This window comes from Nansenia antarctica, assembly GCF_963989245.1.
Source record: "Nansenia antarctica genome assembly, chromosome: 9".
Classification (NCBI taxonomy): Eukaryota; Metazoa; Chordata; class Actinopteri; order Argentiniformes; family Microstomatidae; genus Nansenia; species Nansenia antarctica.
In genome coordinates this window covers 18,695,354-18,718,819 of record NC_137679.1, presented here as the reverse complement: position 1 = coordinate 18,718,819, position 23,466 = coordinate 18,695,354, and the positions used below count along the sequence as shown (strand labels likewise).

General features: G+C 43.0%; 3 protein-coding genes across 3 annotated transcripts in view; 1 reads left to right on the top strand and 2 right to left on the bottom strand.

Annotated features, from left to right (window-relative positions):
* Positions 1-1,342: 1,342 nt before the first annotated feature.
* Positions 1,343-8,399, bottom strand: synm (synemin, intermediate filament protein; the record flags this gene model as incomplete). Its single annotated transcript, XM_080539596.1, has 4 exons — positions 1,343-3,298; positions 3,714-3,741; positions 5,683-5,807; positions 7,608-8,399. 4 exons carry the CDS (start codon positions 8,397-8,399, stop codon positions 1,343-1,345), a joined length of 2,901 nt encoding a protein of 966 aa, XP_080395722.1.
* Positions 8,400-8,524: 125 nt separating this feature from the next.
* pgpep1l (pyroglutamyl-peptidase I like) lies at positions 8,525-10,894 on the top strand (the record flags this gene model as incomplete). The annotated part of the gene is made up of 5 exons (XM_080539595.1): positions 8,525-8,555; positions 9,092-9,144; positions 9,445-9,561; positions 10,406-10,635; positions 10,729-10,894. The coding sequence occupies 5 exons, from the start codon at positions 8,525-8,527 to the stop codon at positions 10,892-10,894; spliced, it is 597 nt and encodes a 198-aa protein (XP_080395721.1).
* Positions 10,895-17,867: 6,973 nt separating this feature from the next.
* Positions 17,868-23,466, bottom strand: part of igf1ra (insulin-like growth factor 1a receptor) — a gene marked incomplete at both ends in the record, with an annotated part of 87,499 nt that continues 81,900 nt past the window's right edge. Inside the window, 4 exons of the mRNA XM_080539320.1 lie at positions 17,868-18,426; positions 21,401-21,535; positions 22,784-22,913; positions 23,178-23,337. Coding sequence (XP_080395446.1) covers positions 17,868-18,426; positions 21,401-21,535; positions 22,784-22,913; positions 23,178-23,337 — 984 coding nt within the window. The remainder of the gene's footprint in view (positions 18,427-21,400; positions 21,536-22,783; positions 22,914-23,177; positions 23,338-23,466) is intronic.

Genomic DNA, 23,466 nt, shown 5'->3' with positions numbered 1-23,466 from the left:
CTGTTCCATGAAAGAAACGACACAGAGTAAAGCATAATGTGAAAGGTCTGTGTTACATTAGGTCCTTCTGTGCTGTTGCATTTGAGAAGTCTAAAGCAGCTTACAGAACGCATTGGCTTGTGTCGTGAAGCTGTATTGAGGCGCTTCCGCTTCTACTCACAGTAAACACAAACACACAGGCAGTGCTACTAAGCTGGTGCTCTGATCCTAAAATAGCCACGGTGGTTATGAACACACACTCACTCACCTCTGAGCCAAGGTCAATCCTGTCTGAGCAACACTGGTCACAAACACAAAATGGCTAAAGCTAAAGGAATTCAAATGCACTGTATTACTGACAATAGATGCACAGGTTCACCTTGGGCACTCAGATCTGATTCTTTCTCACTCTCACCAACTCTCTGTATCTCTGTTCTACTCTCAAATTCAATCTACAACCTTCTTTTCAGTCTCTGTCTATCATCATATCACTGCCTCTACAAGCAGAGAAAAACATTTTTGGAAGATGGTCGGATTAATTGTTGCCCCTCTTAAACCATTTAGATAACTGTGAGGGAACTACAATGTTAAACTATACTTTTATAGAAATTGCCAAAGGGCTGTTAGTGTAGTATGTCAGTATGTCAACATTTAGAAATATGCTGTGTTATACCACAATTTAATTGGTTTTGCAAAGTACCTATAGGAATCACTTCATTGCACCACTTATCTGATTCTACGACATGCAATATGTATCTAGTTACCTACATTTCCCAATGAAAATGATAGTTGAAATTAATAGAAGTTGGGTTTCAGTTGACAAGAAGCTCTATGATCAACACATTCATATACTGTATATCCCCCGATGTCATTGAACTTGCGAGGGTTCCGCTTTTTTAACGTAATAAATCCTTCAGCAACAACATTACAGGAAACATGTGTCATGGTTTTTCCTCACTACTGTACGAACAATATGTTTTTTAAGACTGCAGCAACACCCATAACATTTGATGATAGATATGATAATTCTTAAATATTTGGTAGTAGTAGTATCCCAGAAAAAAAGAGAGATCAAAGCAGTTAGTACAAAAATATATAGATCTAGGACCAAATCAAAATAAGAAATTTCTCAAAATGAAGAGCAAGGTGTGAAATTGGCTAAACAATGCTATCCAAACGACCCATTAGGATATTGCAAGTTGCTATAATAGTAATGTGTAGACTTTCCTTTTACCATGATTAAAGATAATGCAATTCATTCTGTTTTATCACAACCAATGCCATCACCTCACAGCTAGTTTACTCTGATTGAGTGTGTGGTTTAATGGAATAATGTGATTAAAAGATTTCATTTGAATCTGACCTACTCGTCCCCAGAGCTTTCAAGGTAGACTGTAGCGATTCTTTTCTCATGAATAACCTTAAGTGAAGGCTCTGTTACTTGGCCAAACTGAGCTCGCTCTGCGGTGTCGCTGCCCTGTGCTTGGCTGTTGTTGACATCCATTTGGAAAGTGAAGGTTTTCTCTGATGGCCCCAGCTTCATATGCTTCTCAGTGACTTCAGTCATTGACTCTCCTGTTGCCATGTAGCCTCCAAACCCGTCCATGCCGGTGATGTCCTGATCCCTGGAGACTCTCAGGGAATATCCTCCCTCTGCACCACCCTGGAAGGCCTGTTGGAACCCAGGGTTTGAGGACCGTAGAGCTGCCATAATCTGCTCCTCAGATATATCATCGTCCTGGTCCCCAATTTCCCCCAGACTCTGAGAGACATTCAGCTCTGCCGTAATAGTCATGGTTCCATTGTCAGTGGACTGGTGCACATTCCTGATGTCAAAGTTCTGAGGACTGTCGCTACCGGCTCTTGTGAGGAGATCCAACTCGTCTTTGATGGTGCCTGACACTGTGCCTTGTAGCTGCTCTAGCACTCCTCTCAGCTGCTCTTTGGGGTCCAATGATTCTTCTCTTAAGAACTCGAGCATGGACTCCTGCACTGTGGGGGAGACGTGAACCTCCTCTTCAATGATGCACTCCGGGAAATTCTCTCGGACATAGTCTTCATCCTCCATGTACTTGGTATCTGATGCAGGTCTGTAACTGTCGCTTTCCTCAACAAACATTCTGTTCCCCTGGAGTCCCCCCTCTTGGTAGTACCTTTCATCTGATAAGTCGTCCACTGCTCCATAATGTCCATATGATGCAATACCACCACCATCGTCAGCCTCTGACATATTATCATCAGGTGTGGAGACAAAGTACTCTTGAGAGTCATGGTCAAGGGTGAAGTATGGATCAATATTTCTGGAATCTTCCTGGACCTCAACAGATCTGTTCCTGCCATGGTCTGCAGCTGTCATGGAGGTTTTCATTTCTTCACCCTGACTCTCATAGTGTTTATCACCTTGAGGGTCATTCTCAAGCTCTTCAATCTGGAAGAACATTGAAGAGGGCTGAGAGAACTTGGACTTCACCTCATCCTCATCCTCATCTTCATATTCCACTGGTTCTTCAATGATCTCCACATTGACAGATTTGTTTCCTAGGCTCTCTCCACCGGGCAGGCCAAGACTGAGCAGGTTCTGGATCATGTTTCCTGTTGGGGTTCCCTTGATATCCTCCAATGACATTGTCTTCACTCCCTTGCTGAGGAGCTCCTCCAGGGCAAAGTCCTCTGACATATCCAGCTCCTCCTCCACCCTTGACTCAAGGATAATTTGTGTCTTTGTTGTCCCATCCTCCTGCTCCGTTTTCTCCACGTGATATTTGATCTTTGAGTCTCCGTAGGAGCTGATCTTTGCATCCAAACCAGCAGGTTTCATGACCGTTTCAATTATCTCCTCCATAGACACAGAGTCTAACACTGTCTTTTCACTTTGGAATACTTTTACTCTGTCCTCTCTTTCAACTTGCTTCTCATTCTTCTTAACCATGTCTGTGTTATTGATATCTCTACTAGTAACATCAGCATCCCTGACTTTCATTTTGCTGTCCTCTGTGCTTCTGCCCAGACTCATCATTGGCGGTGACACCACTCTAACTGATCTGGTGTCAGCTGTGGGTGAGGCAATGGGGCTGAATTTTTCCATAACTGAGTGTTGTGAAACCTCTTTGATTCTGACACTTCTTTCCTCCACTGCAGTCTTCTGCATATCTTGATTCTTTTTGTCATCAACCAGGGGCACTGTTTTAACAGAGCTGGAGGCTGCTGCAGCCTGCGACGCTTTGGTGAATGAGATCATGTCCCTTCTGGCTGCAGGACTCTGATTGGCCCTGTCAGTGAATGAGATAGGGATGACCCTGGAAGGACTGCGGGAACCTGTCTGAGCAGGGACAGGTGATCTTCTCAAGCTTGGCTCCATGTACCTGACATCCAAATGTTTCCTCAGATCTTGTCTGGTTGAGGTGGAAACTCTTTGAGTGTAGGGTTGTGAAGGCATCTTGATATCTGAGGTAGAGAGTGAAGGACCAATAAATTACTTGTATTGCATAAACAGTAAGTTGTTGGTTATACTTCTTTTATTCATTAAAAAACTGATTTTTTTTCTCGTTACAATGGTATAAATGTTATTCTCATCATATCAACACTTAATGCAGTAAGTAAGGTAAGACAAATGTCAAATCTCTTTCACTTTCAAAGCACTTTCACTTTCAAAGTATGAAATATTAAAAATACTGTATAATACCTATTACTCTGTCTCTTCCATTCTGATTTGCCCACATGTGTGTATCCTTTACAGCTATTCTCTCTCCTTCCAGAAGTGCCCTGTGGAGAAACAAAAACAGAATGTCATTAAAACCAAGAGTAAATACATGGGCAATTATTCTATAGAGTTGTTGTTCCAAGGGCAAAATGTTTTTTGCCACAAGTTCACACACATATCACCATACAGGAGGAGGCTGATCACCCTGCCCTGCCATCTCAAATCTCAAACTCAAACACAGAGGTAGGCTATCAGATGGTGAACACAATCCATGGACCTGGCCATACAGGAGGAAAGAGCAGAGGTCAACAACTAAACCACAACAGACCAAAAGACATCAACAAAAACTATGACCACAATGGTCAATCAACTCACCTATCTCTGCTACGCTATGGCTCAACAAAACAATTGGTAGACAACGAACGCAACAGTAGGGAGTGCTTCTTGAAGCTAAAAGTCCCCGGTGTCCCTCCCGAAAGGCAGACCTAAAAATAACAGCCACAATGCACTGCTGTCTGTACTCCACTATGGATCCCTGTGGCACGTGACATGACCACTGACAGACAGACCAGCTTTCCCACCACATCCCCAAGGAATACTTCTTTCTAACCAGCTATTGTTACCGCCCATTACCTGTCTGTGAAAAGTGTGAAACCTTTGAAAGGGTTTTTCTCTGTTAGTTGATTTGAGGTGTACCAACATTCAAATATGCATTACTTTATTTTCTGATTTCAATGTAAGACACATCATTTGAAAGTGTACAATCTGTCCTTTCAGAATCTGTAAAAAAAAAACTGGAAAATTACCTCAGCCTACCTATTCCCCAAAACACCAGCTGCTGTCACATATTGTAAACAAAGGGCAGGTGCCTAAGAGAGAGCTCCATACAGAGACTTAGGAGACTGGGGAATTTTTAAAAATAGTCTTTAAAAATAGTCTTGGTCAGAAAAAAGAAAGAGAGACCTTGGAGGAAGAGCTACAGTATTAGCATTGCATGGCTAGAGAGTGGGCTGTGATGGGATCTGGAGTAATCTTGTTTTTAAAGCCCTCTGTATATCACAGATGAAAATGAGTTAGTATCGAATTGGACATTTCATAACCATCTCATGGACCATAATAGTTCCAAGGGCAAAATGTTTTTGCCACAAGATGAAGTTCACACACATATCACCTCACAGGAGGAGGCTGATCACCCTGCCCTGCCATCTCAAATCTCAAACTCAAACACAGAGGTAGGCTACCAGATGGTGAACACAATCCATGGACCTGGCCATACAGGAGGAAAGAGCAGAGGTCAACAACTAAACCACAACAGACCAAAAGACATCAACAAAAACTATACCACAATGTATTCCACCTAAAAACAATCTTAAAGCAACAGCAGGTTTGAGCACACATGAACAACATCAACCACTTAGATGTTGATACTCTGATAGATGGAACTGTGGATAGCACCCAAACAGGAGTTCATATGGCAGGCAGAGTGCAGGAATGCCAATTGCCCATGCAGGGCAGCAGTTGCTCTGGTGCTCCAGTGATGGATGAATTCACTATAAATACATTCTAAGAGGCGGAGTTCACCACTGAGGGGTTTCTGTTAGGCAAAACATTACTCAATCCTCAAAAGAAGAATGATATCATTCCTTTTTAAACAAATAAAGCAAGTGAATAGTTATCGGTATAATCATTAATCATATGTTATGCACTCTATGTTCACCTACAGTATAAGCACATTGACAGCAAATTAAAACCATAATACAATCTCAGCATTTCCAGTTTCTCTGATATTCAAAGGTAGGGAAAGAAAGGATTAACCTATGAAGCAGAATGAATGTTACAGTAAATATTTAACCAGCCTTAGATGGTGTGGGGAAACAAGAATGTTACATAACATGTAATGTTAATCACAAGATGGGGAGAGAATTTTCCTCTAAAGCTACTTGCCTTGGCAACATAAATCGTATGACTTCATATAGGACTGAACAGTGGATAAAATGACATACCTGTAGGAAGCGACCTCCATACCCAGATTCATCTTGACCTGCAACAGCTCCTGATGTTCATGGAGTTTTTCTGCCATGCTGTCGGCCAACAACCTCCGCTCCTGCTCCAATTCATCAATAATCATCTGCAGATGATTAAAGAGAATGTCATGTAATTGTAAACCTGTACATACTGTACTTTATTTTACATTATACAGAATTTGTACAAATTGCAATTGGATACATTCATATACATTGCGATACATTTTATGGGAAAACAGGTTACCCTGAGTGCTTAGATAAACCTGTTTCAGAATTCAGTAGTTGTTTTTCTGTAGTTGTTTACCATTAACTGTCCCTCTACAACACTCATTGTAGTTTACTACGGTATTTTCGTTTCCGCTAACCCTCCCATTTACACCCAGCCAGGAAATCAATCCAATTAGACTGACTAAGTCTGTTAGGGTGTGAACTGGGCTGTTCTGTTTCAGTTGTGCACCTTGAGGCACCATCACCAGGCTCTCTGTCTATCCTCCCTTTAATGGAGGAGGATGTGTAAACTGGTTGTGTCACAGGATGATCCCTCTAACAGATCAGAGTAATCAACTGGGCCAGGTAACAACTGTCCGTCCTTTTCAGTCTAGTCTCCCTGCCCAGAGTGTCACCCTATGCCTAACGAGTGTCAGTGTCGATTTAAAATGCCTTTCTAAGAATTGTAGCTTCCAATTCAATGTAGCTTCTTACAAACGAGCATATGAGTAAAATGATTGACCTGCTTGGTTCAGCTCCATCTTTAGTCGGGTAATAAGGATTTGTCGCCCCGCCTGCTAATGGGTTTAAGTGGATGGTGCAGCTAACAGCCGTAGTATGTTTAAGCTGACAGCTTCCACTTGGCTATTCAATCCTTTTAGTCTAATGTGAAATACTGCACTTGTGCAGAATTCTCTTTTCTTTAAAGTTATGAAGGGGGTGACTTGCCTGCCACCACCCTGTGATGGCCATTTCAATGTAATACACATTGAAGCTACAGAGGCATGTAAGATGTATTGACTTGACCTTTCATCCTGACGCCCATGTGCAGGCTGTGGACCTAAAGTAGAATGTCATTCCTCACCAGGGTCCCAACAGTCCTGTCAGAAAACAGGTGCTAGATGATGGTTTATATCAGTGGAGGCTGGTGGAGGTAGAAATCAGAGGACAGGCTCATGGTAATGCATGGAACGAGTAATGGTATTAAGTACAAAAGCCTGTCCTCCAAATTCTACCTCCACCAGCCTCGAGTGGTTGTTGTGGTCTTGTGTGCACATTTAGACTGTAGAGTAAGTCCCCTCCCATTTGGATAGTGATACTGCTGAGCCAAGGAGGTGTGTCTCATCATCTCATGTATCCTCTCTTAAGTCCTGTGGAGACTACAGTAAGTGTTGTGCAATGGTTGTTAGTTGCACAACAGTATGAATACAAGAAGCCTAATATGTTTTATTAACTTGAACAAGAATGTACTTAGATAGATACTTTTGAAATGATCAAAATAAACATTAGAATTAAGAATTGTACAGAATCATTGATTCAGTCAAGTCAATTGATTTCTGAATGTATAATGATCCACCTCAGCCATCATTATAATTATCCATCATACGTATTAAAAAGGTGATTATGTTTGAGCTCAGGGCAACGTTGAGTGAACCACTGCAACGACATTTACAATGGGGGGCTAACGGTTCTTTCTCCTCAGACAGTGGGTGTGGCACCTCAGGGGGGAGTCAGCCCTCATATCCCTCGTGGAGTAGCCTTAATACGCGCACTAGCCTAGAATAAATGCAGTGGTCCCCTGAACATAACAACACTGCAAAAAACAACAAATAATAACATGTAGGCATTAATGTAACATTTACTGTGTAATATAAATATGGCATAATCTGTCTGTGCCTGTCTAACACATGTCTCACCTGATACTGGCCGAACTCCGCATGGAAATTGTCCTGCATGTGCACGATCTGTTCCTCCAGATCGATTTGAATCTGACTGTGTTTTTCAGCATCTGCGCGCATTCTATCGAACTCGGCGGCGTAATGCATCTTCTCCCGCTGGAGATCCCCCAGTTTCGCCTGATCTGCCTTGATCGACTCTTCCATTTCTTCGACCTTCAGTCGATACATCTCGAAGGTGTCGATCCAACCTTCGGACAGGCTCCGGGCATACTCCTGGACCTCTTCCATGGTGGCAGCCGGAGGACCATGGTACGTTTCGGTGACGACCACCCGTGAGTGGACCTTGCTCCGGAGATGGGCAATTTCTTGTCTGTGCGCATCATCCAGGAACGTGTACTCATTCTCAAGCTGGCACAGACGTTCTTCAAGCGCCCCGTTAGTCTGTTGAGCGTGCAGGAGCTCCTTCTCGCAACATTTAAGTTCACCGCCCATGTCTTTGCGTACCACAGACTCTTCGCTACACACATTCTGCAACATCTGAAACTCTTGCCACAGCTTCTCCCTCTCCATCTCGGCTCGGGACTTCTCGAAGGATAATTGCCCCACCATTCTCCTTAGTTCCCGCATCTCGGTCATATATTGGCTTTCCCATTCCACCGTCTTCTCTTGTCTGATTTTGTTTATTTCAGTAATGAGACATGCGTTTTCTTGCTCCAACTGCTTCGTCCTGGAGAGGTATTGGCCAAGTCTGCCGTTGAGCTCCTGCAATTGATGCTTTTCGTCTTCAAAGGTTCTCCTGTATTGTAGCATTTTGTCATTTACAAAAATGCAGCCGTTATAATGTGTTTGCTTCTTTAAATGTGCATAGAAAAGAAAACGTTGCTGTTGCTCATTTGCCTGTGCGTCTGAAAGCAAAGCTGTGGTGCGACTGTGTGATGAGTGGCCTGGGCTTGTCAAGTGCAGAAGGTGGGCGGGGGCTTAATTCTCTGTTCAAGCCAAGCGTCCCGTTATCCTGGCAGATGTTTATTGGAGGAGAAACCATCTCCTTATATTAGCTCTTGCTATGGTATAGCTCTCCCAAGTGGAGAGAAACTGGTGATGCAATGCGCAAGCTACAACAGAGACGCACTGACAACTGCTTGTATACATACATATCATTATTGATTTAACTTTAGGGTTAGGGTTAGAAATGAATTGTATAAATAGGGCTTCTATTTTTTCAATAATAGGAATGCTGCGCCCCACTACATATTCACACTCTCCTAGGTGCGTAATTCCGTGCCAGTAGCGCTCTATCTATGTCCGAAGTCGTCGTTGTAACAGGTTGGTTTTTTCTTCTGCATGATTTTGGACTTACTGTATGAAATTATTGTCTTTAGTATTTTGAGCTTGTGGACTATTTCGATCGTGTCTGGCCATCTGTGCCTACTGTACGAGCGCACATAATAGGATATTATCTGATGTTCGCACTTCAAAGTGTGTTTGGTTTTCCGGTTGGTCAGGTTTCGGACCTTTCAAGCAGTACTTTGTCAATCCCAGTTGGCAAGCAGCTCAGGTAAATATCCTGTTAGCAATGTTAACTTTAACGTAGGCTAAGCCAATGCATACATTTTCTGTTACAGAATTTAGATGGGTCCTCTGTCTTGTTTTAAACTATTTCTTAGACGCTATAAAAACTCCACAGTGTGACCAGAATCTTAATTTAGAAATGTAGATATCCCCGAATATGTATCATATAGATTTATACATGTATGTAGGCCTATACAAAATTAGACTATCTAAAATTATAGAATTATACAAATCAATCATGTATTTCATGTATCATTTAAGCAAATAAATGCTGTGTACCTCCAAGGGCTTGAAAATAGTTGGACTGGGAGAGGACAAACATGTCTACATTAAAGAGGTACCAGTAAGCTACACCAAAGCTCAGCAGGTCATAGCTGACATGTGGCAAACCGTTAACCCTAAGGTAAATATGCTGGCCATGACTGGAGAGGTTGGGTGTAATATCGCCTCGTCCTCAGGAGGCTCGTACAGCGCATATAAGCCTGGAAAGACAACGACTCAAACCTGGCCTTTGTTGAGTGAATTTGTGTCATTATTTGATTTCAGCTAAACACACGGCTGCGAAGCGTAGCTCCGAATTAGAAACCTGTGGTGTGCAAACACTGGGGGGGGGGGGGTGAGACTGGTTGAAGTACGCGCCGTGCGTTTTCGAAAGCCTTATATTGTCTTAATGAATGCCAAGTTTGACACGTTTGTACACCAAACCATTAGCGCATTTGGGCGGCAGTGTCTGGGAACTAGGTGTAGTACAACTAACTGAATGAATGAATATACTGCTCTGGAAAGCATCTCTACATGTATGGCATTGGCAGCCGTTCCATTCCAGTGCCCTGTTGAACTCCAACACAGGCCCACCTAGGTGATCACCTGAACTGAATCTTATGGATATAAAAAAAACACTGCTGTGGTGGTCATCAGTATCCTCTTGCAATAGGATCAGCTGGATGGCAAAAACAGTATGAGTAGTACCTCAAAAGTAATTGGAATAAAAAAAAAAAACTATTGACCATGCCAAAAGAGTGATGAAAAGAAGAGTTCAACAGTAGGGTTCTGACTTTGCTGGCTTTACAATTCTGGCTTTACTTTTTGTAACACTAGTAATGTGTCAGTACTTTCTCTGTGGTTTTGATTAACCCCTGTATAGTACTCACAAGCACTATGAACATGACTGAATATGAGTAATAATGTAAATGTAAAACATTTCCACATCTTTATAGAGCAATTATTTTTTCTTGACATGATTCAAGTTCGTCATACATCTTGGAATAGCCAGAGGTTCCAGAGCTATCTTTCTGGAGCAGACTGGGAAGAACCATGGTTACCGTGATAGAGATGTGCGTGGTTGTTGCCCTATCAATCATTGCTGCATTGAAGGAGGGCCAGATAGATTGGACTCCATAATCAACATGAGGTCCCTCTCCAAGCGCCTCAAACAAATGGGGCAGGAGGATGTCATTTATTCAAGAGATGCAGGGAGGTAAGCTTTCTTATCTCAGAAATACCCACATATTTGGATCCATACAAAGATCTAAGACACAACCATTTGGGACATTCTCTCTTCCCTCCTCAGGTACCTCTGTGATTTTGTGTACTACTGCTCACTCTACCATGGCCAGGGGAGGGCAGCTCTCATCCATGTGCCCGCCTCAGACAGCCTGGCCTCTCCCGGAAGACTGGTGCCACTGCTGCAGACCATCATTCAGACGATGCTGAATCAGCTAGATACTAGCTGCTAGATAAACATTTTACAGTAGTTCATTAATGACTCTGACCTTTATATGAGGTAATTTGTTGTGTTAGTATTCACTCAATATAAACTGTATAGTGTATATTATATATATATATATATATATATATATATATATATATATATATAAGTAAAAGCCAGAATTGTAAAGTCAGAAGCCTTCTTTTCATCACTCAAAACATTTCCTTTTAACTCTTTTGGCATGGTCAATAGTTCTTTTTGAATTCCAATTACTTTTGAGGTACTACTCGCTCTGTTTTTGCCATCCAGCTGGTCCTAATGCAAGAGTATAGTGATGACCACCACAGCAGTGTTTTTTTTAATACTTTTCCTTGTTAAATAAGATTCAGTTCAGGTGATCACCTAATCAGTACGTCACTAAGTAGAATGAGGTGGGCCTGTGTTTGAATTCAACAGACACTGGAATAGGACGACTGTCATACATGTAGAGATGCTGATTTAAGAAAATATTGGAGTGGTCTCTTGTTTTTTTCCAGAGCTGAATATATTCATTCAGTTAGTTGTGCTACACCTAGTATAGTTATAGTATATATATTTATAAATACTAGAATTTTGTGAAAGAAAGAGTGATTTGCTAAATATACAAATATGGTATACAGTCAAGAGCTGGATCAGACCTCAGGGCACTACGTCATGTTCCTCCAGACAATACATTTGTCCACCTATGAGTAAACAGTTGTCACAAGCAAGTCATCTTTCTCATTCACTTTTTTATTCAAAATTTAAGAAAAAAAGAAAATACAAGAAATTCTTAGATACACATTAAAGAGAATGGCAAGTCAAAAATACACCATCTCAACTATACGTGTGAAAAATCAGGAGGCCTCAGATACAGAACTAGCCAGAAGACAGAGTCTAGCCAAGCAGTTTGACCAAATCTATTTGCGAATCATTGAAATGACACAGAGATTCAGGTTTTGGGAAAGTAAAGAAAATAAAAACGAAGTAAAATATCCTCAGTAGATCAAGGCCCCTTTTGAAGCTGTCGGAATGCAAAGCAGAACAGTGCCTGAAAAAAATCAAACTGATAAACCTCAAGCTCATTATTGCGATTTTAATGCATCAATGCATCTTCTATAAACCTGAGGTTTGCATATAGAATATTCTGAAGAAATACAATACAAAAATAAAATAAAATAAAACATAATAATAATAATGATAATAATTAATAATTGTAATGAAACCTTTCAGTCAGTTTATCTCCATATTTGCAAACTGGCAATGCAAGAAGCAACTATTTATACTGTAAACGAATCCTCTTAAAATACTAGTCATGTTGTTTACTCTCTGCCATGACTACCCGTACTACTTGTATCTACTTGACATCCCTGTCCTATTTATGTCCTTGTGTTTGCTTGAGTTGTGGTTGTAATAGGTATGACACCTACTGGTAACTAAGGAACCCTGGCAGCATTCCATGAAAACATATGATATTCACTTCGCAACACGGCAACCCTCATATCCATTTTGATAACTGAACAACAACAAAAAGAAAAGAAAAACCTCAGATCTCTATCTTTTAGCATTACAGACATCAGCACTTTACACACTACATCTAAATGTGAAACACTCCCACCCATATACTCACCAAAAACAAGGCTTTTAAAATATTTATCTGGATTCATTCATTTTCAGTCTGGTACAGTATATATTTAAAGCTATTTCCAGAGATGTGCCATTCAACCAACCTACCAAGTCTCTTTTGCTTTGCTGTTCCTCAACAATCTACTGAAAACTACCGAATACTTCCAAGTGCCTTTAACCAGAGCTTAGAGGCTTAGTTAAACTGTGAACCAAAAGCTTCCAAATCTCCAAATGAATACAAAAAATATGATATGCTTTGCTTTCAACTCCACCTGCCTTTTGCTCTAAAATACAGACAGACCTTTGTAGTGGTTTATATCAAATACAAAGAAAGTGAATTCTCTTGCATATTGTTGAGAAATAGTGTACCTAAATGTTCCCAGATTGAGGAGGGGTGTATCCTGTTTTTGTAATATTGTGGAGTGTCCCTTGTTGTAAACCATTATTACAATAAAGGGCATTGCAAAGCTGCTTGACTTGAGTTTCCTGTGCTCCTTCTAAATGTCATATCTGCATAAGAATCAATTAAATCAACAACAGCTTCCTCTTTCTATGACCCCTTAATCCGATGAAAAAAAAGAACTTTTATGAGAATATTAGGGGTCTAAAAGTAACCATGGCACCCATTTGTACCATTTAGAGGTTTAGACCCACTAATTGAGACACTCTTTGTGTTATTGTCAGCAGCAGTAGAATAGAGAGGACTGGGTGCAGTCTTGAGAACTATCAAAATGAGGATGACATGCAGGCTTACAAATGAAAGACCAATACCATAGCAACGTCAACAGAATGTCTCAGTCCACGCAAAGCCAACTGGAATGGTCTAAACATCCTCACACAAAAAAAGGTCTTCACGAGGTACAAAATAGATGTGGTAGGTCCTTGTTAGAAAAGCTGCAGTAGACGGAGAGATGGGATGATGAGGGTGTACAGAGGTACCAACAGTGTGCTGTCAAGAGGCATGAGAAGGTGGAGCAGCCGTTGGCTATAGATTTGATGTCTGCCATCGGTGCTTTTAAACCCCAGAGTATACTTTACAGTAGTATGTGTGATGTCCTAACATTTCACCTTCCCATCTCTAACACAGCAGTTCCCTCAAGGTAGCCACCTTCATGCAGCACTACTGTAATACGTATTTACCAAGCTACTCTGTCATGGTGGTGGTTCCAACCCTCAACTGCTTCCCAATAACATAGAAGACACATATCCCTTCCATAATTATAGCACTGACTTTGAGACAAAACCAAATCGATTTTTTTTACGGCAGTTGAAAGGTGACCATTGTAGAGCTGTGCTCTCTGCTAAGGTGGGGAGCACACTGGCGGTATGGGTAATGTAGTCTTCACTAGGGCTTCACAGACACTCGTGCTGTCAATTATACTTCAAGAGAAATCCTCTCTGTACTTCACAGTACTACACAGTTACATACGAAATATGAAAGCTGAAACCATAAGCCAGTGTTGGCAAACATTCTCTGGGGGTTGTTTTGATGTCAGTAGTGGTTTAAATGTCCATAATAACCTACCCAAACATCTATCCTCTTGGCCCATGTACCCTACATCTCAACATCTAATGATTTTGATCTAGCAAAATGTACTGAATGATCAAAATCAGTTAAATGTTTCCCATTTTTCACTACCCCTGTTACTTGATGATGTATTGATTTGATTGAAATCGTATCTACATAAATACATTGTACAATAGAAAATAAAGACACCATTCAGCTTCTACCTCCATGCCAGCTGCATGATCTGAGGATTACTAGTTGTGAAAATCATTGTTTGCAGGGGAGTGGAGATGGAATATCTGGTTGCTGTATCCTAGCCTCGCCCACTACTTCCTGTGCTTCATCTACTGCAAACCCTTCCCATCAATCACTTGTATAAGAGGAGTGGGGAGGACCCAATGACAACCCAATCAGTCACTGGAATACAGCCCTAACCCCTTATCCTGAACAATACATGGCTCTTTTACTTCAATCCGTAACATCCTCCCATATACATTATCATCATACTCTTAGGGCCGGTTTCACAGACAAGGCAAATTAAGCCTAGTCTCAGACTGAAAAGCATCTTCTTCTTTTTTTAAAGATATTTTTGTGTGTGGCAGTCCCACTCATATTTCTCATTTTATTGGACAGATATAGTGAAGACAGACAGGAAAGTAAGGAGAAGAAGGGAGAGAGGGCATGTCAGCAGGGCATGGGCCGGGTTCGAACCAATGCCGACATGGACATAATATGTGTGCACAGTAGACCTCGGTGCTAGACCACTGGACCACCCCAGGCCACTAAAAAGCATCTTCAATGGAGATTGAAAGTTTAAAGGCTTAAGCTTTGTCTGTGAAACCAGCCGTTAGAATCTCAACACTATGCTTACTTTACTTTCTACTTTAAAATCTTTGGACCAGGGGTCAAATTAGTTGATATACTGTATGTAGAATTGTGTAAGCATGGGGCAGGATATCGTCTCTACAACGAAGAGATCCCATCTCCACTCCTCTCCCAGGAGTGGTGTGTGTAGTGTTTATGAGGTTAACCCAGATCCAGAGAACTGTGAGGTTATCTTATACAGACTAAGGAGAAAAGGTGAGATGTTCTTTTCTTTTTCACACACACACACACACACACACACGCACACACGCACACACGCACACGCACACGCACACGCACACACACACACACACACACACACACATATATATATATATATATACATAATATATATATATATATACTATATATTATAAAGAGTGAGGTAGAGATATACTCGAAGGGAAAAAGAAAACAGTCCCCCAGTCATGACACCAAAGAAAATACATATTAAAAAATCCAACTTTATACTGAATCATGGGGCATTTATACAGTGATTGAAACTGATATCACAAAATTAAAATAAAAAAATAAATAACAATCCTACAGAGAAAACCTTCAAAGAATGAAAAAAAAAAAAATCACCAAAAGCGACATTTTCAAGAGAAATCAAGAGAAATCCTTCAAAAAACACTTTTTCCTACTAAACACCCCAGTAAGACCTATTCCATTCACAACATTGAAATGTGACCACTTCCCTGGACTTTAACCCATCCTTATTTGGTTTACAGATGCCATGTTTAAGGAGACAGACAATTAAAACTGTTTTCACTTTGATCATAAGGTGATTAGTATGTCAACAGAAATGATAAAGTAGTAGCAACAATATAGCACTTGAAAGCTAAGACACAAAAAGATGAACATGATTATGGATGAGTCTTCCTCGAGGGGATGGCGAGTGGTTGGGATGATTAAGGCAAAAGAGACAACCCAATTAGCCCTATCAATTGAGAGGCAGGAGAATGGATGGGTTAAAAGACCAGATCCAGTAGAAAAAAGAACATCCTGTGTACTAATCCTGACTTCAAAAGGAGGCACTGGGGGAGGCAGGTATACTTTACATTTCAGTGGGGGCCCAGAGGGGAGAGGGAGGGCACTATTGGACTTGACATTGAGTGGGGAGGTACAAGCAGAGGACAGTCATGAAAATGTACTGTATGGAGAAAGCAAAACCTTTACTTTGACCTGAGATTGAGTCGCCCCTAGCAACGCTAGACGCAGTGCTAGACAACTGGTACTAGATGGGTGCCAAAAGTACACGCTCACACATGGAGCTACGGTGTCCATTCCTAATAATAATAATAATAATAATAATAATAATAATAATAATAATAGATAAGAAATCTACCAAAAATGCAGAAGAAAAAAAAAAACATACAAAAATCAAAAGGCAATGGACAGTATGGTAATCTTCTGGGCTGCAGAAGAGAGAAAAGTAATTTCTAAAATCAAAATGTTTTAATTTTTGCTAGAAGATTATGAAGCATAAGAAATGGACTGTAGTGGAGATCATAAAATATTAAACCTGAAGGAGTTCTTTTATATCTATATATATATATTGTGATATATATATAACATAAAAAAAAGAAAAGAATAAAATAGCAGCTTTGTTCTGTACAGACAGAGGCGAACATCTGAATCGTAAAAAAGTTATAAAAGTGACAAACCGATGATGTGTGTGAAAATGATCCTTTGGTCTAACATATAACTGTAAGACCTTTATATATATGTCTGAATTGTACAGAGACTAATGACTAGTCTAACATATAACTGTAAGACCTTTATATATATGTTGGAATTGTACAGAGACTAATGACTAGTCTAAACAAATACCTGCTGTCTGCAATGCCTCACCTGCCTTCAGCAGACAGCAGACAAGCTGGAATTTTATGTCCTAGAGTTCTCCATCTACATTAGATTAGTCCTGATCCAATTCCTTCTGCTGCAGGTTTGTCTCTGCATTTGTTGCATTTTTGGTGCTATATCCGTTTTGCTTTGAACAGCAATGTCTCTGTTGGTGATATTCATCTCTCAGATGAAGCATACAGTAAGAGATGACTCAAAATAAGGGCTCTGATTTGAACCAGAAAACCCCCAGAAGTGATAACAGTTGAATTTCTCATACAATTTGATTGTAAATGTGAAGTTAAAAACTAAATAAACAGCAGAGTGAGATTTATGATGCTTGATTCTGTTCTCTCCATATCCAATCAAAAGGACCAACTAGGAGCGAAAGGGAAGGAATTATAATGTTTACGAAAAACATTTGATTTGGCAAAAATGTTGCTTCACAATAGCCCCTCCTCTATTACTTTTTTACCCACTCTAGAAAGGACTCACTCCTACCAAAACAATTGACAGGGAGGGAAACCAGTGATCCAAGTCCAGAAAGCACACTCTGACACGTGTGGGAAAAGAAGTATATTGATGCAGATAATTTTGGAAGAGGATCAATACTCCATACTCAGAGTTGTGTTTGTAGAAATACACGCACAGTCAGATATGCATGTTATCTTACATGTTTACCTAAGATCATAAAAAAGTGCTCTTCTGTTGGATTTGCTGGCAAATATGCTAAAAACGTATTTTTTTAAGTTAATGTCTCACAATACCAGTCAATCAGGGAATATGATAAGCCTGTATTGTTTTCATTCTTAGAGGATTTTTGAAAAGTAACAAATATTATACAATGCAGTATCTGCACACAAAAGAAACACCAGAGTTTCCCCAGTGTGGTTGGGGAGCCACCATACTCCAAATGCTTTACCAGGTTTCTGTGCTGTTTTGTCAGTCTTGTTTTTTCATCATAAATCTTCATAACATAATGAACGAATGAAATGACAATCTACTGCAGTACAGTAGGATAATGTCTGTCAGTTATCCACTCGTTCATCACCCCATAAAGAGAGGGAGAAGTTTCTGATACCCTGTGTAAGAGGAGGAGGAGGAAGAGTAGGAGGGAGGGAGGAGGGGGGGGGGGCTAGGATCAGCAGGCCGAGGACTGTGGCAGTGGCAGCGCACGCTCGTTCTTGCGCCCCCCGTTCATGTGTGCGTAGGGCTGCGTCTCGTCAAAGTTGGGCCGTAGCGCCACCGCCGGCCCGTTGGCCGACACCTGTCCTGAGTGCTTGTCCAAGGCGAGGCCTGGGGAGGCGGAGGCGGAGGCTGAGGAAGCCGTGGTGGGGGTAGAGGGGGAGGCAGGTCCCAGCAGAGGGGTGGAAGGACCCTGCAATGGCGATAACTGCTGGGGAGGAGGGGCCGTCGCTGAACTCCCCCCTGCGCCCCCCACTCCCCCCGAGGAGGGGACAGGGGCAGGGATGGGGGCAGAAGAGGCTTGTCTGTTGGATGCAGGGTCTAGGGGGACATTCTCCATGTTCTCCACCTCCATGTCCAGCTCCTCGGTGTCCGGGGGCTTGTTCTCCTCGCTGTAGAAGAAGCTCATCTCCTTGAAGGTTGGCTCCAGATCCTCGTTGATGCTGCTGATGATCTCCTGGAAGGAGGGTCGCATCTTGGGGTTGTACTGCCAGCACATGCGCATGAGCTCAAACCTGCGGGGTAACACACACAGACACACGCGTGCACGCACGCACACGCACACACACACACACACACACACACACACACACACACACACACACACACACAAACACAAGAAATCTCAAATTAGCTTATTTTCTATGTGTCCACTGATCCTATAGGGTCAATCATTTGCATTTTATATAGATCTATAAAGTATGTCTTATTTTAGTTGTAATGTCATTGAATTGCATCTTCTCACCAACAGGTGGTAGTGTGCACCAAGAAAAGCCTGCTTAATGTTTCTGGCACGGAACTTCGAGAAGTTTCTATATTTACAGCCACTGAGAATTGTGCAGATACGAGAACATCAGTTTGAACCTATCATCACAGAATACATAGTTTAGAATCTGTGTGCTATAAATCCTCCATGACTGCAACGGGCCAAGCCAAAGGCATAACACAACATCAAAACAACATCATAAACCTAATAATCATTACAATTGGGTGCCGTGCAACACCACATACCACATACCACATCTTCAAGTACACAATAACAAAGCTAAGAATACCGTCTAAGGCCGACAACACTAACATAAACACCTCAGTCTGCCCATCTCTCTGTCTCTCTCCCAGCAGTCACCTCTGTCGCCAGATTCCAGAAACAGCCTGTTCAGCTGTCCTAAGGCATTCTGGGTAGTGTATTCCACACTACCCAATCGAGGCCCCTCCTGGCCTATTTTTCAGCAGCCTCATTGTGAGTCTCTTAAAGTTGACTTTCAGATAAACCCAGCCCTCCAAGACCTATCATGAAACAGAGTGTAATGCTTGGAGCCGGGCCAAAACTCCAGAGTAACCTGTCTGCTTGGCCCTACGCTTGGTGCAAATTCCTACTGGGCCATCTGTCGCTGTGTGTAACGCTCGCTGATGTGAAATTAGAAAATACGCCGCAATAAATCCTGTCTGCTTGTCAGCGCCTGGCTCCTCATCACACACGGACACATGCCAGCGCCTTTTAGCAAATTTGACTCACATTTGAGATGTCACGATAAGTAAATGTGGCATAGTTCACAACATTATAAATACCCGTATCAAAACCAGCCTCCTCTACACACACAGAGAGAGAGAGATAGGTCCCCAGAAGGCCAACCAATGGCAGAATCCTTAGCAGGAGACCAGGAAGTTCAAATGCACTTGGGAGATTTCGGCTCTTGACAGCCCATCATCTTTACATGCAGTTCCTCTAGCCCTGCTAGATGGGTCGCAAGTTTAGACACATTTGATCATATAGTCATTCGGTATTTTAGATATTTTCCTGATTTCATTAATCCTCACTTCATTCCGTTCTGAAACAGAGTGGGTTCATTCATTCAACACCGCAAACGGAAAACATCCGATTCAAATATCGGAACTCACTCGTTCAGAGCTACCTGACCCTGAAAGCTTTCCAAAAATGACTCATCTCTTTCCCTCATATCCTCCCTCTCTCCCTGGTGACTCTCACTACTGAATGGCAGCGTTCACCTCTGTCTGCGCCAACCCCAGCCCCAGCCTCTGAGGGTATAGCTACGAGTCTCCCCAACCCCCTGGAACACTCCACTAACTCAACACAGGAGAGACATGCAACCGGCAGTCCTCCCCAAGCAGCCCTCCCCAAGCGGCCCTCCCCAAGCGGCACTCCCCAAGCAGCCCTCCCCAAGCGGCCCTCCCCAAGCGGCCCTCCCCAAGCGGCCCTCCCCATGTGCTCACAGAGCAGGGAGGGAGCAGCCCTCCCCCGCCACCCTGTTCTCTCCCCTGTCTCTCTTTCTCTCTCTCTCTCTCTCTCTCTCTCTCTCTCTCTCTCTCTCTCTCTCTCTCTCTCTCTCTCTTTCTCGCTCCGTAACACAATCCACACACTCCTGCAATCAGGACACCACTGTGAGGCTGCCATAGAAACCGGAGGTTTGTGTGGACATAACACTGGGCCCTCTCTCCAAGGTGAGGTCAGCCACGCAGAGTGGAGGGAAAGAGGGGAATGCCTTCTGGTTGAGATCAGAGGAGGGAAGGAGAAAGGCATGTACGGTCCTGTGTGTGTGTGTGTGTGTGTGTGTGTGTGTGTGTGTGTGTGTGCGTGTGTGTGTGTGTGTGTGTGTGTGTGTGGAATCAGCAGCAGAGCAGACCGACAGGGACCTTGTTCTGTTGTTCCACTTTCCCCAGACAGGCTGGGTGACTTCATTCATGGTGGGATTGCTGCTGCTCTCTCTCTCTGTCTCTCTTTCTCTCCCTCCCTAATTTCTCTCTCGACCCATCCCCCCATCTCCCTTTCTCCCCTATTTCCTATTTCTCTGTCTCTCACTCTCTCTCTGTCTCTCTCCCGCTCTCTCTTTCTCCCGCTCTCTCTCTCTTTTTCTCTCTCGACCCCCCCACCCCCGATCCCCCACCTCTCTCTCCCTATTTCCTATTCCGCCCCCCCCTCTCTCTCTGTGAGGGTGGTAGATAGAACAAGAGAGGGCTGATGAGCAGACACTGATCTGCCTCCTCATAGTCCCCCCCCAGGAATGAGGGGCATCTTTCACACACACCGTGGCCTCCCTTCTATGGGCCTCCTCTGACTGCTGAGGAGGGAGCTCCCCGTCCCTGCCAGCTAAGCATCGTGGCCATGATGTCACTCAGCTCCATTTAACCTGTGACGTAAATGTCACCAGTCAGGCCATCGCTTGGCTCCACACCCAGCATACAGATGGTATGATCTACTACAGTATACCAGTCTAGGGCGTAACCTCGAAATAGAAGCAGGAGTGAATCTAAGGTGATTGGCTAGGGGGTTAACGTCAAGGCTACATTTAGGGAACAAAGGCAATGAGACGTGTATTGAAGGATGTATACTGTTTGCAAAAGCCCATCCGCCGAGCGGTCGGGACAGGAGGGAGAAAACCTGTTTCATCTTTGCAAGTAGTGACTGTCATTCATAAATTCGACTGCTAAAACAGGCAAAGGGGTGTATGTAATATTGAGAGGAAGACTCACAGCATGTCAGGGCAGTTGTCAGGCTTGTCCAGGAGTCCTCCCTCCATGACGAAACGCAACACCTGCTCGTTGGACATGCCCTGGTACGGCTGCTCCGACAAGGTGGCAATCTCCCACAGCACCACACCAAACGACCTGCAGGGGGAGACAGAGAGAAGACCGTCCTTTGAACAACACTCCTACCCCAGTAAGTAACCATTGTAGAAGAGAGTAGAGTTGGCTAATGGCTATATGTTAAAATATTCACACAAGGACCAGCAGGGCATGTAAATAGGTGTACACAGCAGGACTGTGTGTAAGGTTGTGTACTAAATGTCGCAGTGGGGCAAATGTATTAGGAAGCCAAAGAACAATAGAATAGTCCTAATACAGTATGTGAATATTCCAAATATAAAAAAAGGACAGACAGCTATGTATGAACCTGCATCTGGCTCTAACCATGTGTTGTTCATTACTGTAAATAACCCCATTCGCTACACAGAGACCAACTGAACAACTGAACAACTGCACCAGAAAACCGAAACCTTGACACAGAAAACAAAGAGCACAACTTGCCAATGATTATTTGTTAGCTCTCTAAGGCCATATTTCCTCCGCTGGCCTGGGATTTAAGACCTCACTCAACACTCACACACACAAAAAAGCCTATTACAACATTGACTTGTATCTAATTGGCTGAAACAAACAGAAGTACGTGGAAGGACAAAAACCACATGAATCGTTTTTCTTTATTTTATTCTTTTGATAAACAAATAAAGACACCTACTGGTAAATGTCCTTAGGAGCTCAGAATGAGTTCCCCCTATGGTCGTTTTCATTTGTGTGACTTCAAAGAGGGAGATATGGAGCGGGATGTGGAGGTGGGTTTCTGTTGGCTCTCTAACCCGTCATTTGAAAACATCTGGAGGAGCTTAAGTGTGCTTGTAGGGACAGACCCGAGGGACACTTTCGATTGGGAAACAAAAACTAAGGAGCTAGTAAACGGCTACATTTCTCTCTAAAACGAGACTATTCCAGACAGAGAGCTGGGGCAGTGCCTTGATCTTGCTGTGAACCAACCTAGCGTTAACCTAAAGCAAATGCACAACTTCCAGAAAAAGCAATAGATTCTTGTTCTAAGGAAGTGAGCTTCCTTAGAAACATGGGCTTGTGTGTGGGAAGTGATGGACTGGTTCCCTCTATGGTAGTCCCACTGAGAGCATGCCGTGTTCCAGCACACACACACACACACACACACACACACACACACACGCATACACAGCTGATGTACTACGGAGGTCCCCTGGCGCTGTTTGTGTGTGTGTGTGTGTATTTGTGTGTGTGTGTGTGTGTGTGTGTGTGTGTGTGCGTGCGTGAATCGGTGTGAGGACAGAGTGTGCGTACCAGACATCAGAGTTGGTGGTGAACACGCCGTCTTTCAGCGACTCTGGGGACATCCAGCGCACTGGCAGGAGGCCCTTCCCTCCTTTCCGATAGTAATCCGTCTCGTAGATGTCCCTGGTCATGCCAAAGTCTGGAACAGAGGAGGAGAACAGAGGTTAGAGTGCTCCACTATATATCCCTTTAATGTGATGGGAACGCTTCGGAGGGGCCGACTCATTCCCTCACCTCTCCTTCATGTCAGTTTTATCACCTTCATTTTACGTTTTTATGAGGTCCTCCTCTCCCTCAAGCACTCAGTGATCTCAAAAAAATACTTGTTTTGGAGCAGAGCGGAGAGTTTCACATTCAAACAAACAGGGGAAAGTAAAGGCAGTGTGTTTCGGGAGGCTCCCACCTCCGATCTTGACCGTGTAGTCCTCTGCCACCATGCAGTTCCTGGCAGCCAGGTCTCTGTGGACGAACTTGTTGGCGTTGAGGTATGCCATGCCGTCCGCAATCTCCCCCGCCATCTGGATCATCTTTTTCAGCGGGGGTAGAACCTGGCTGGTCGAGTTCTGTGGTAGGAGAGAGAGAGAGAGAGAGAGAGAGAGAGAGAGAGAGAGAGAGAGAGAGAGAGAGAGAGAGAGAGAGAGAGAGAGAGAGAGAGAGAGAGAGAGGTGAGCACAAGCAGAGCATTGAGTCTC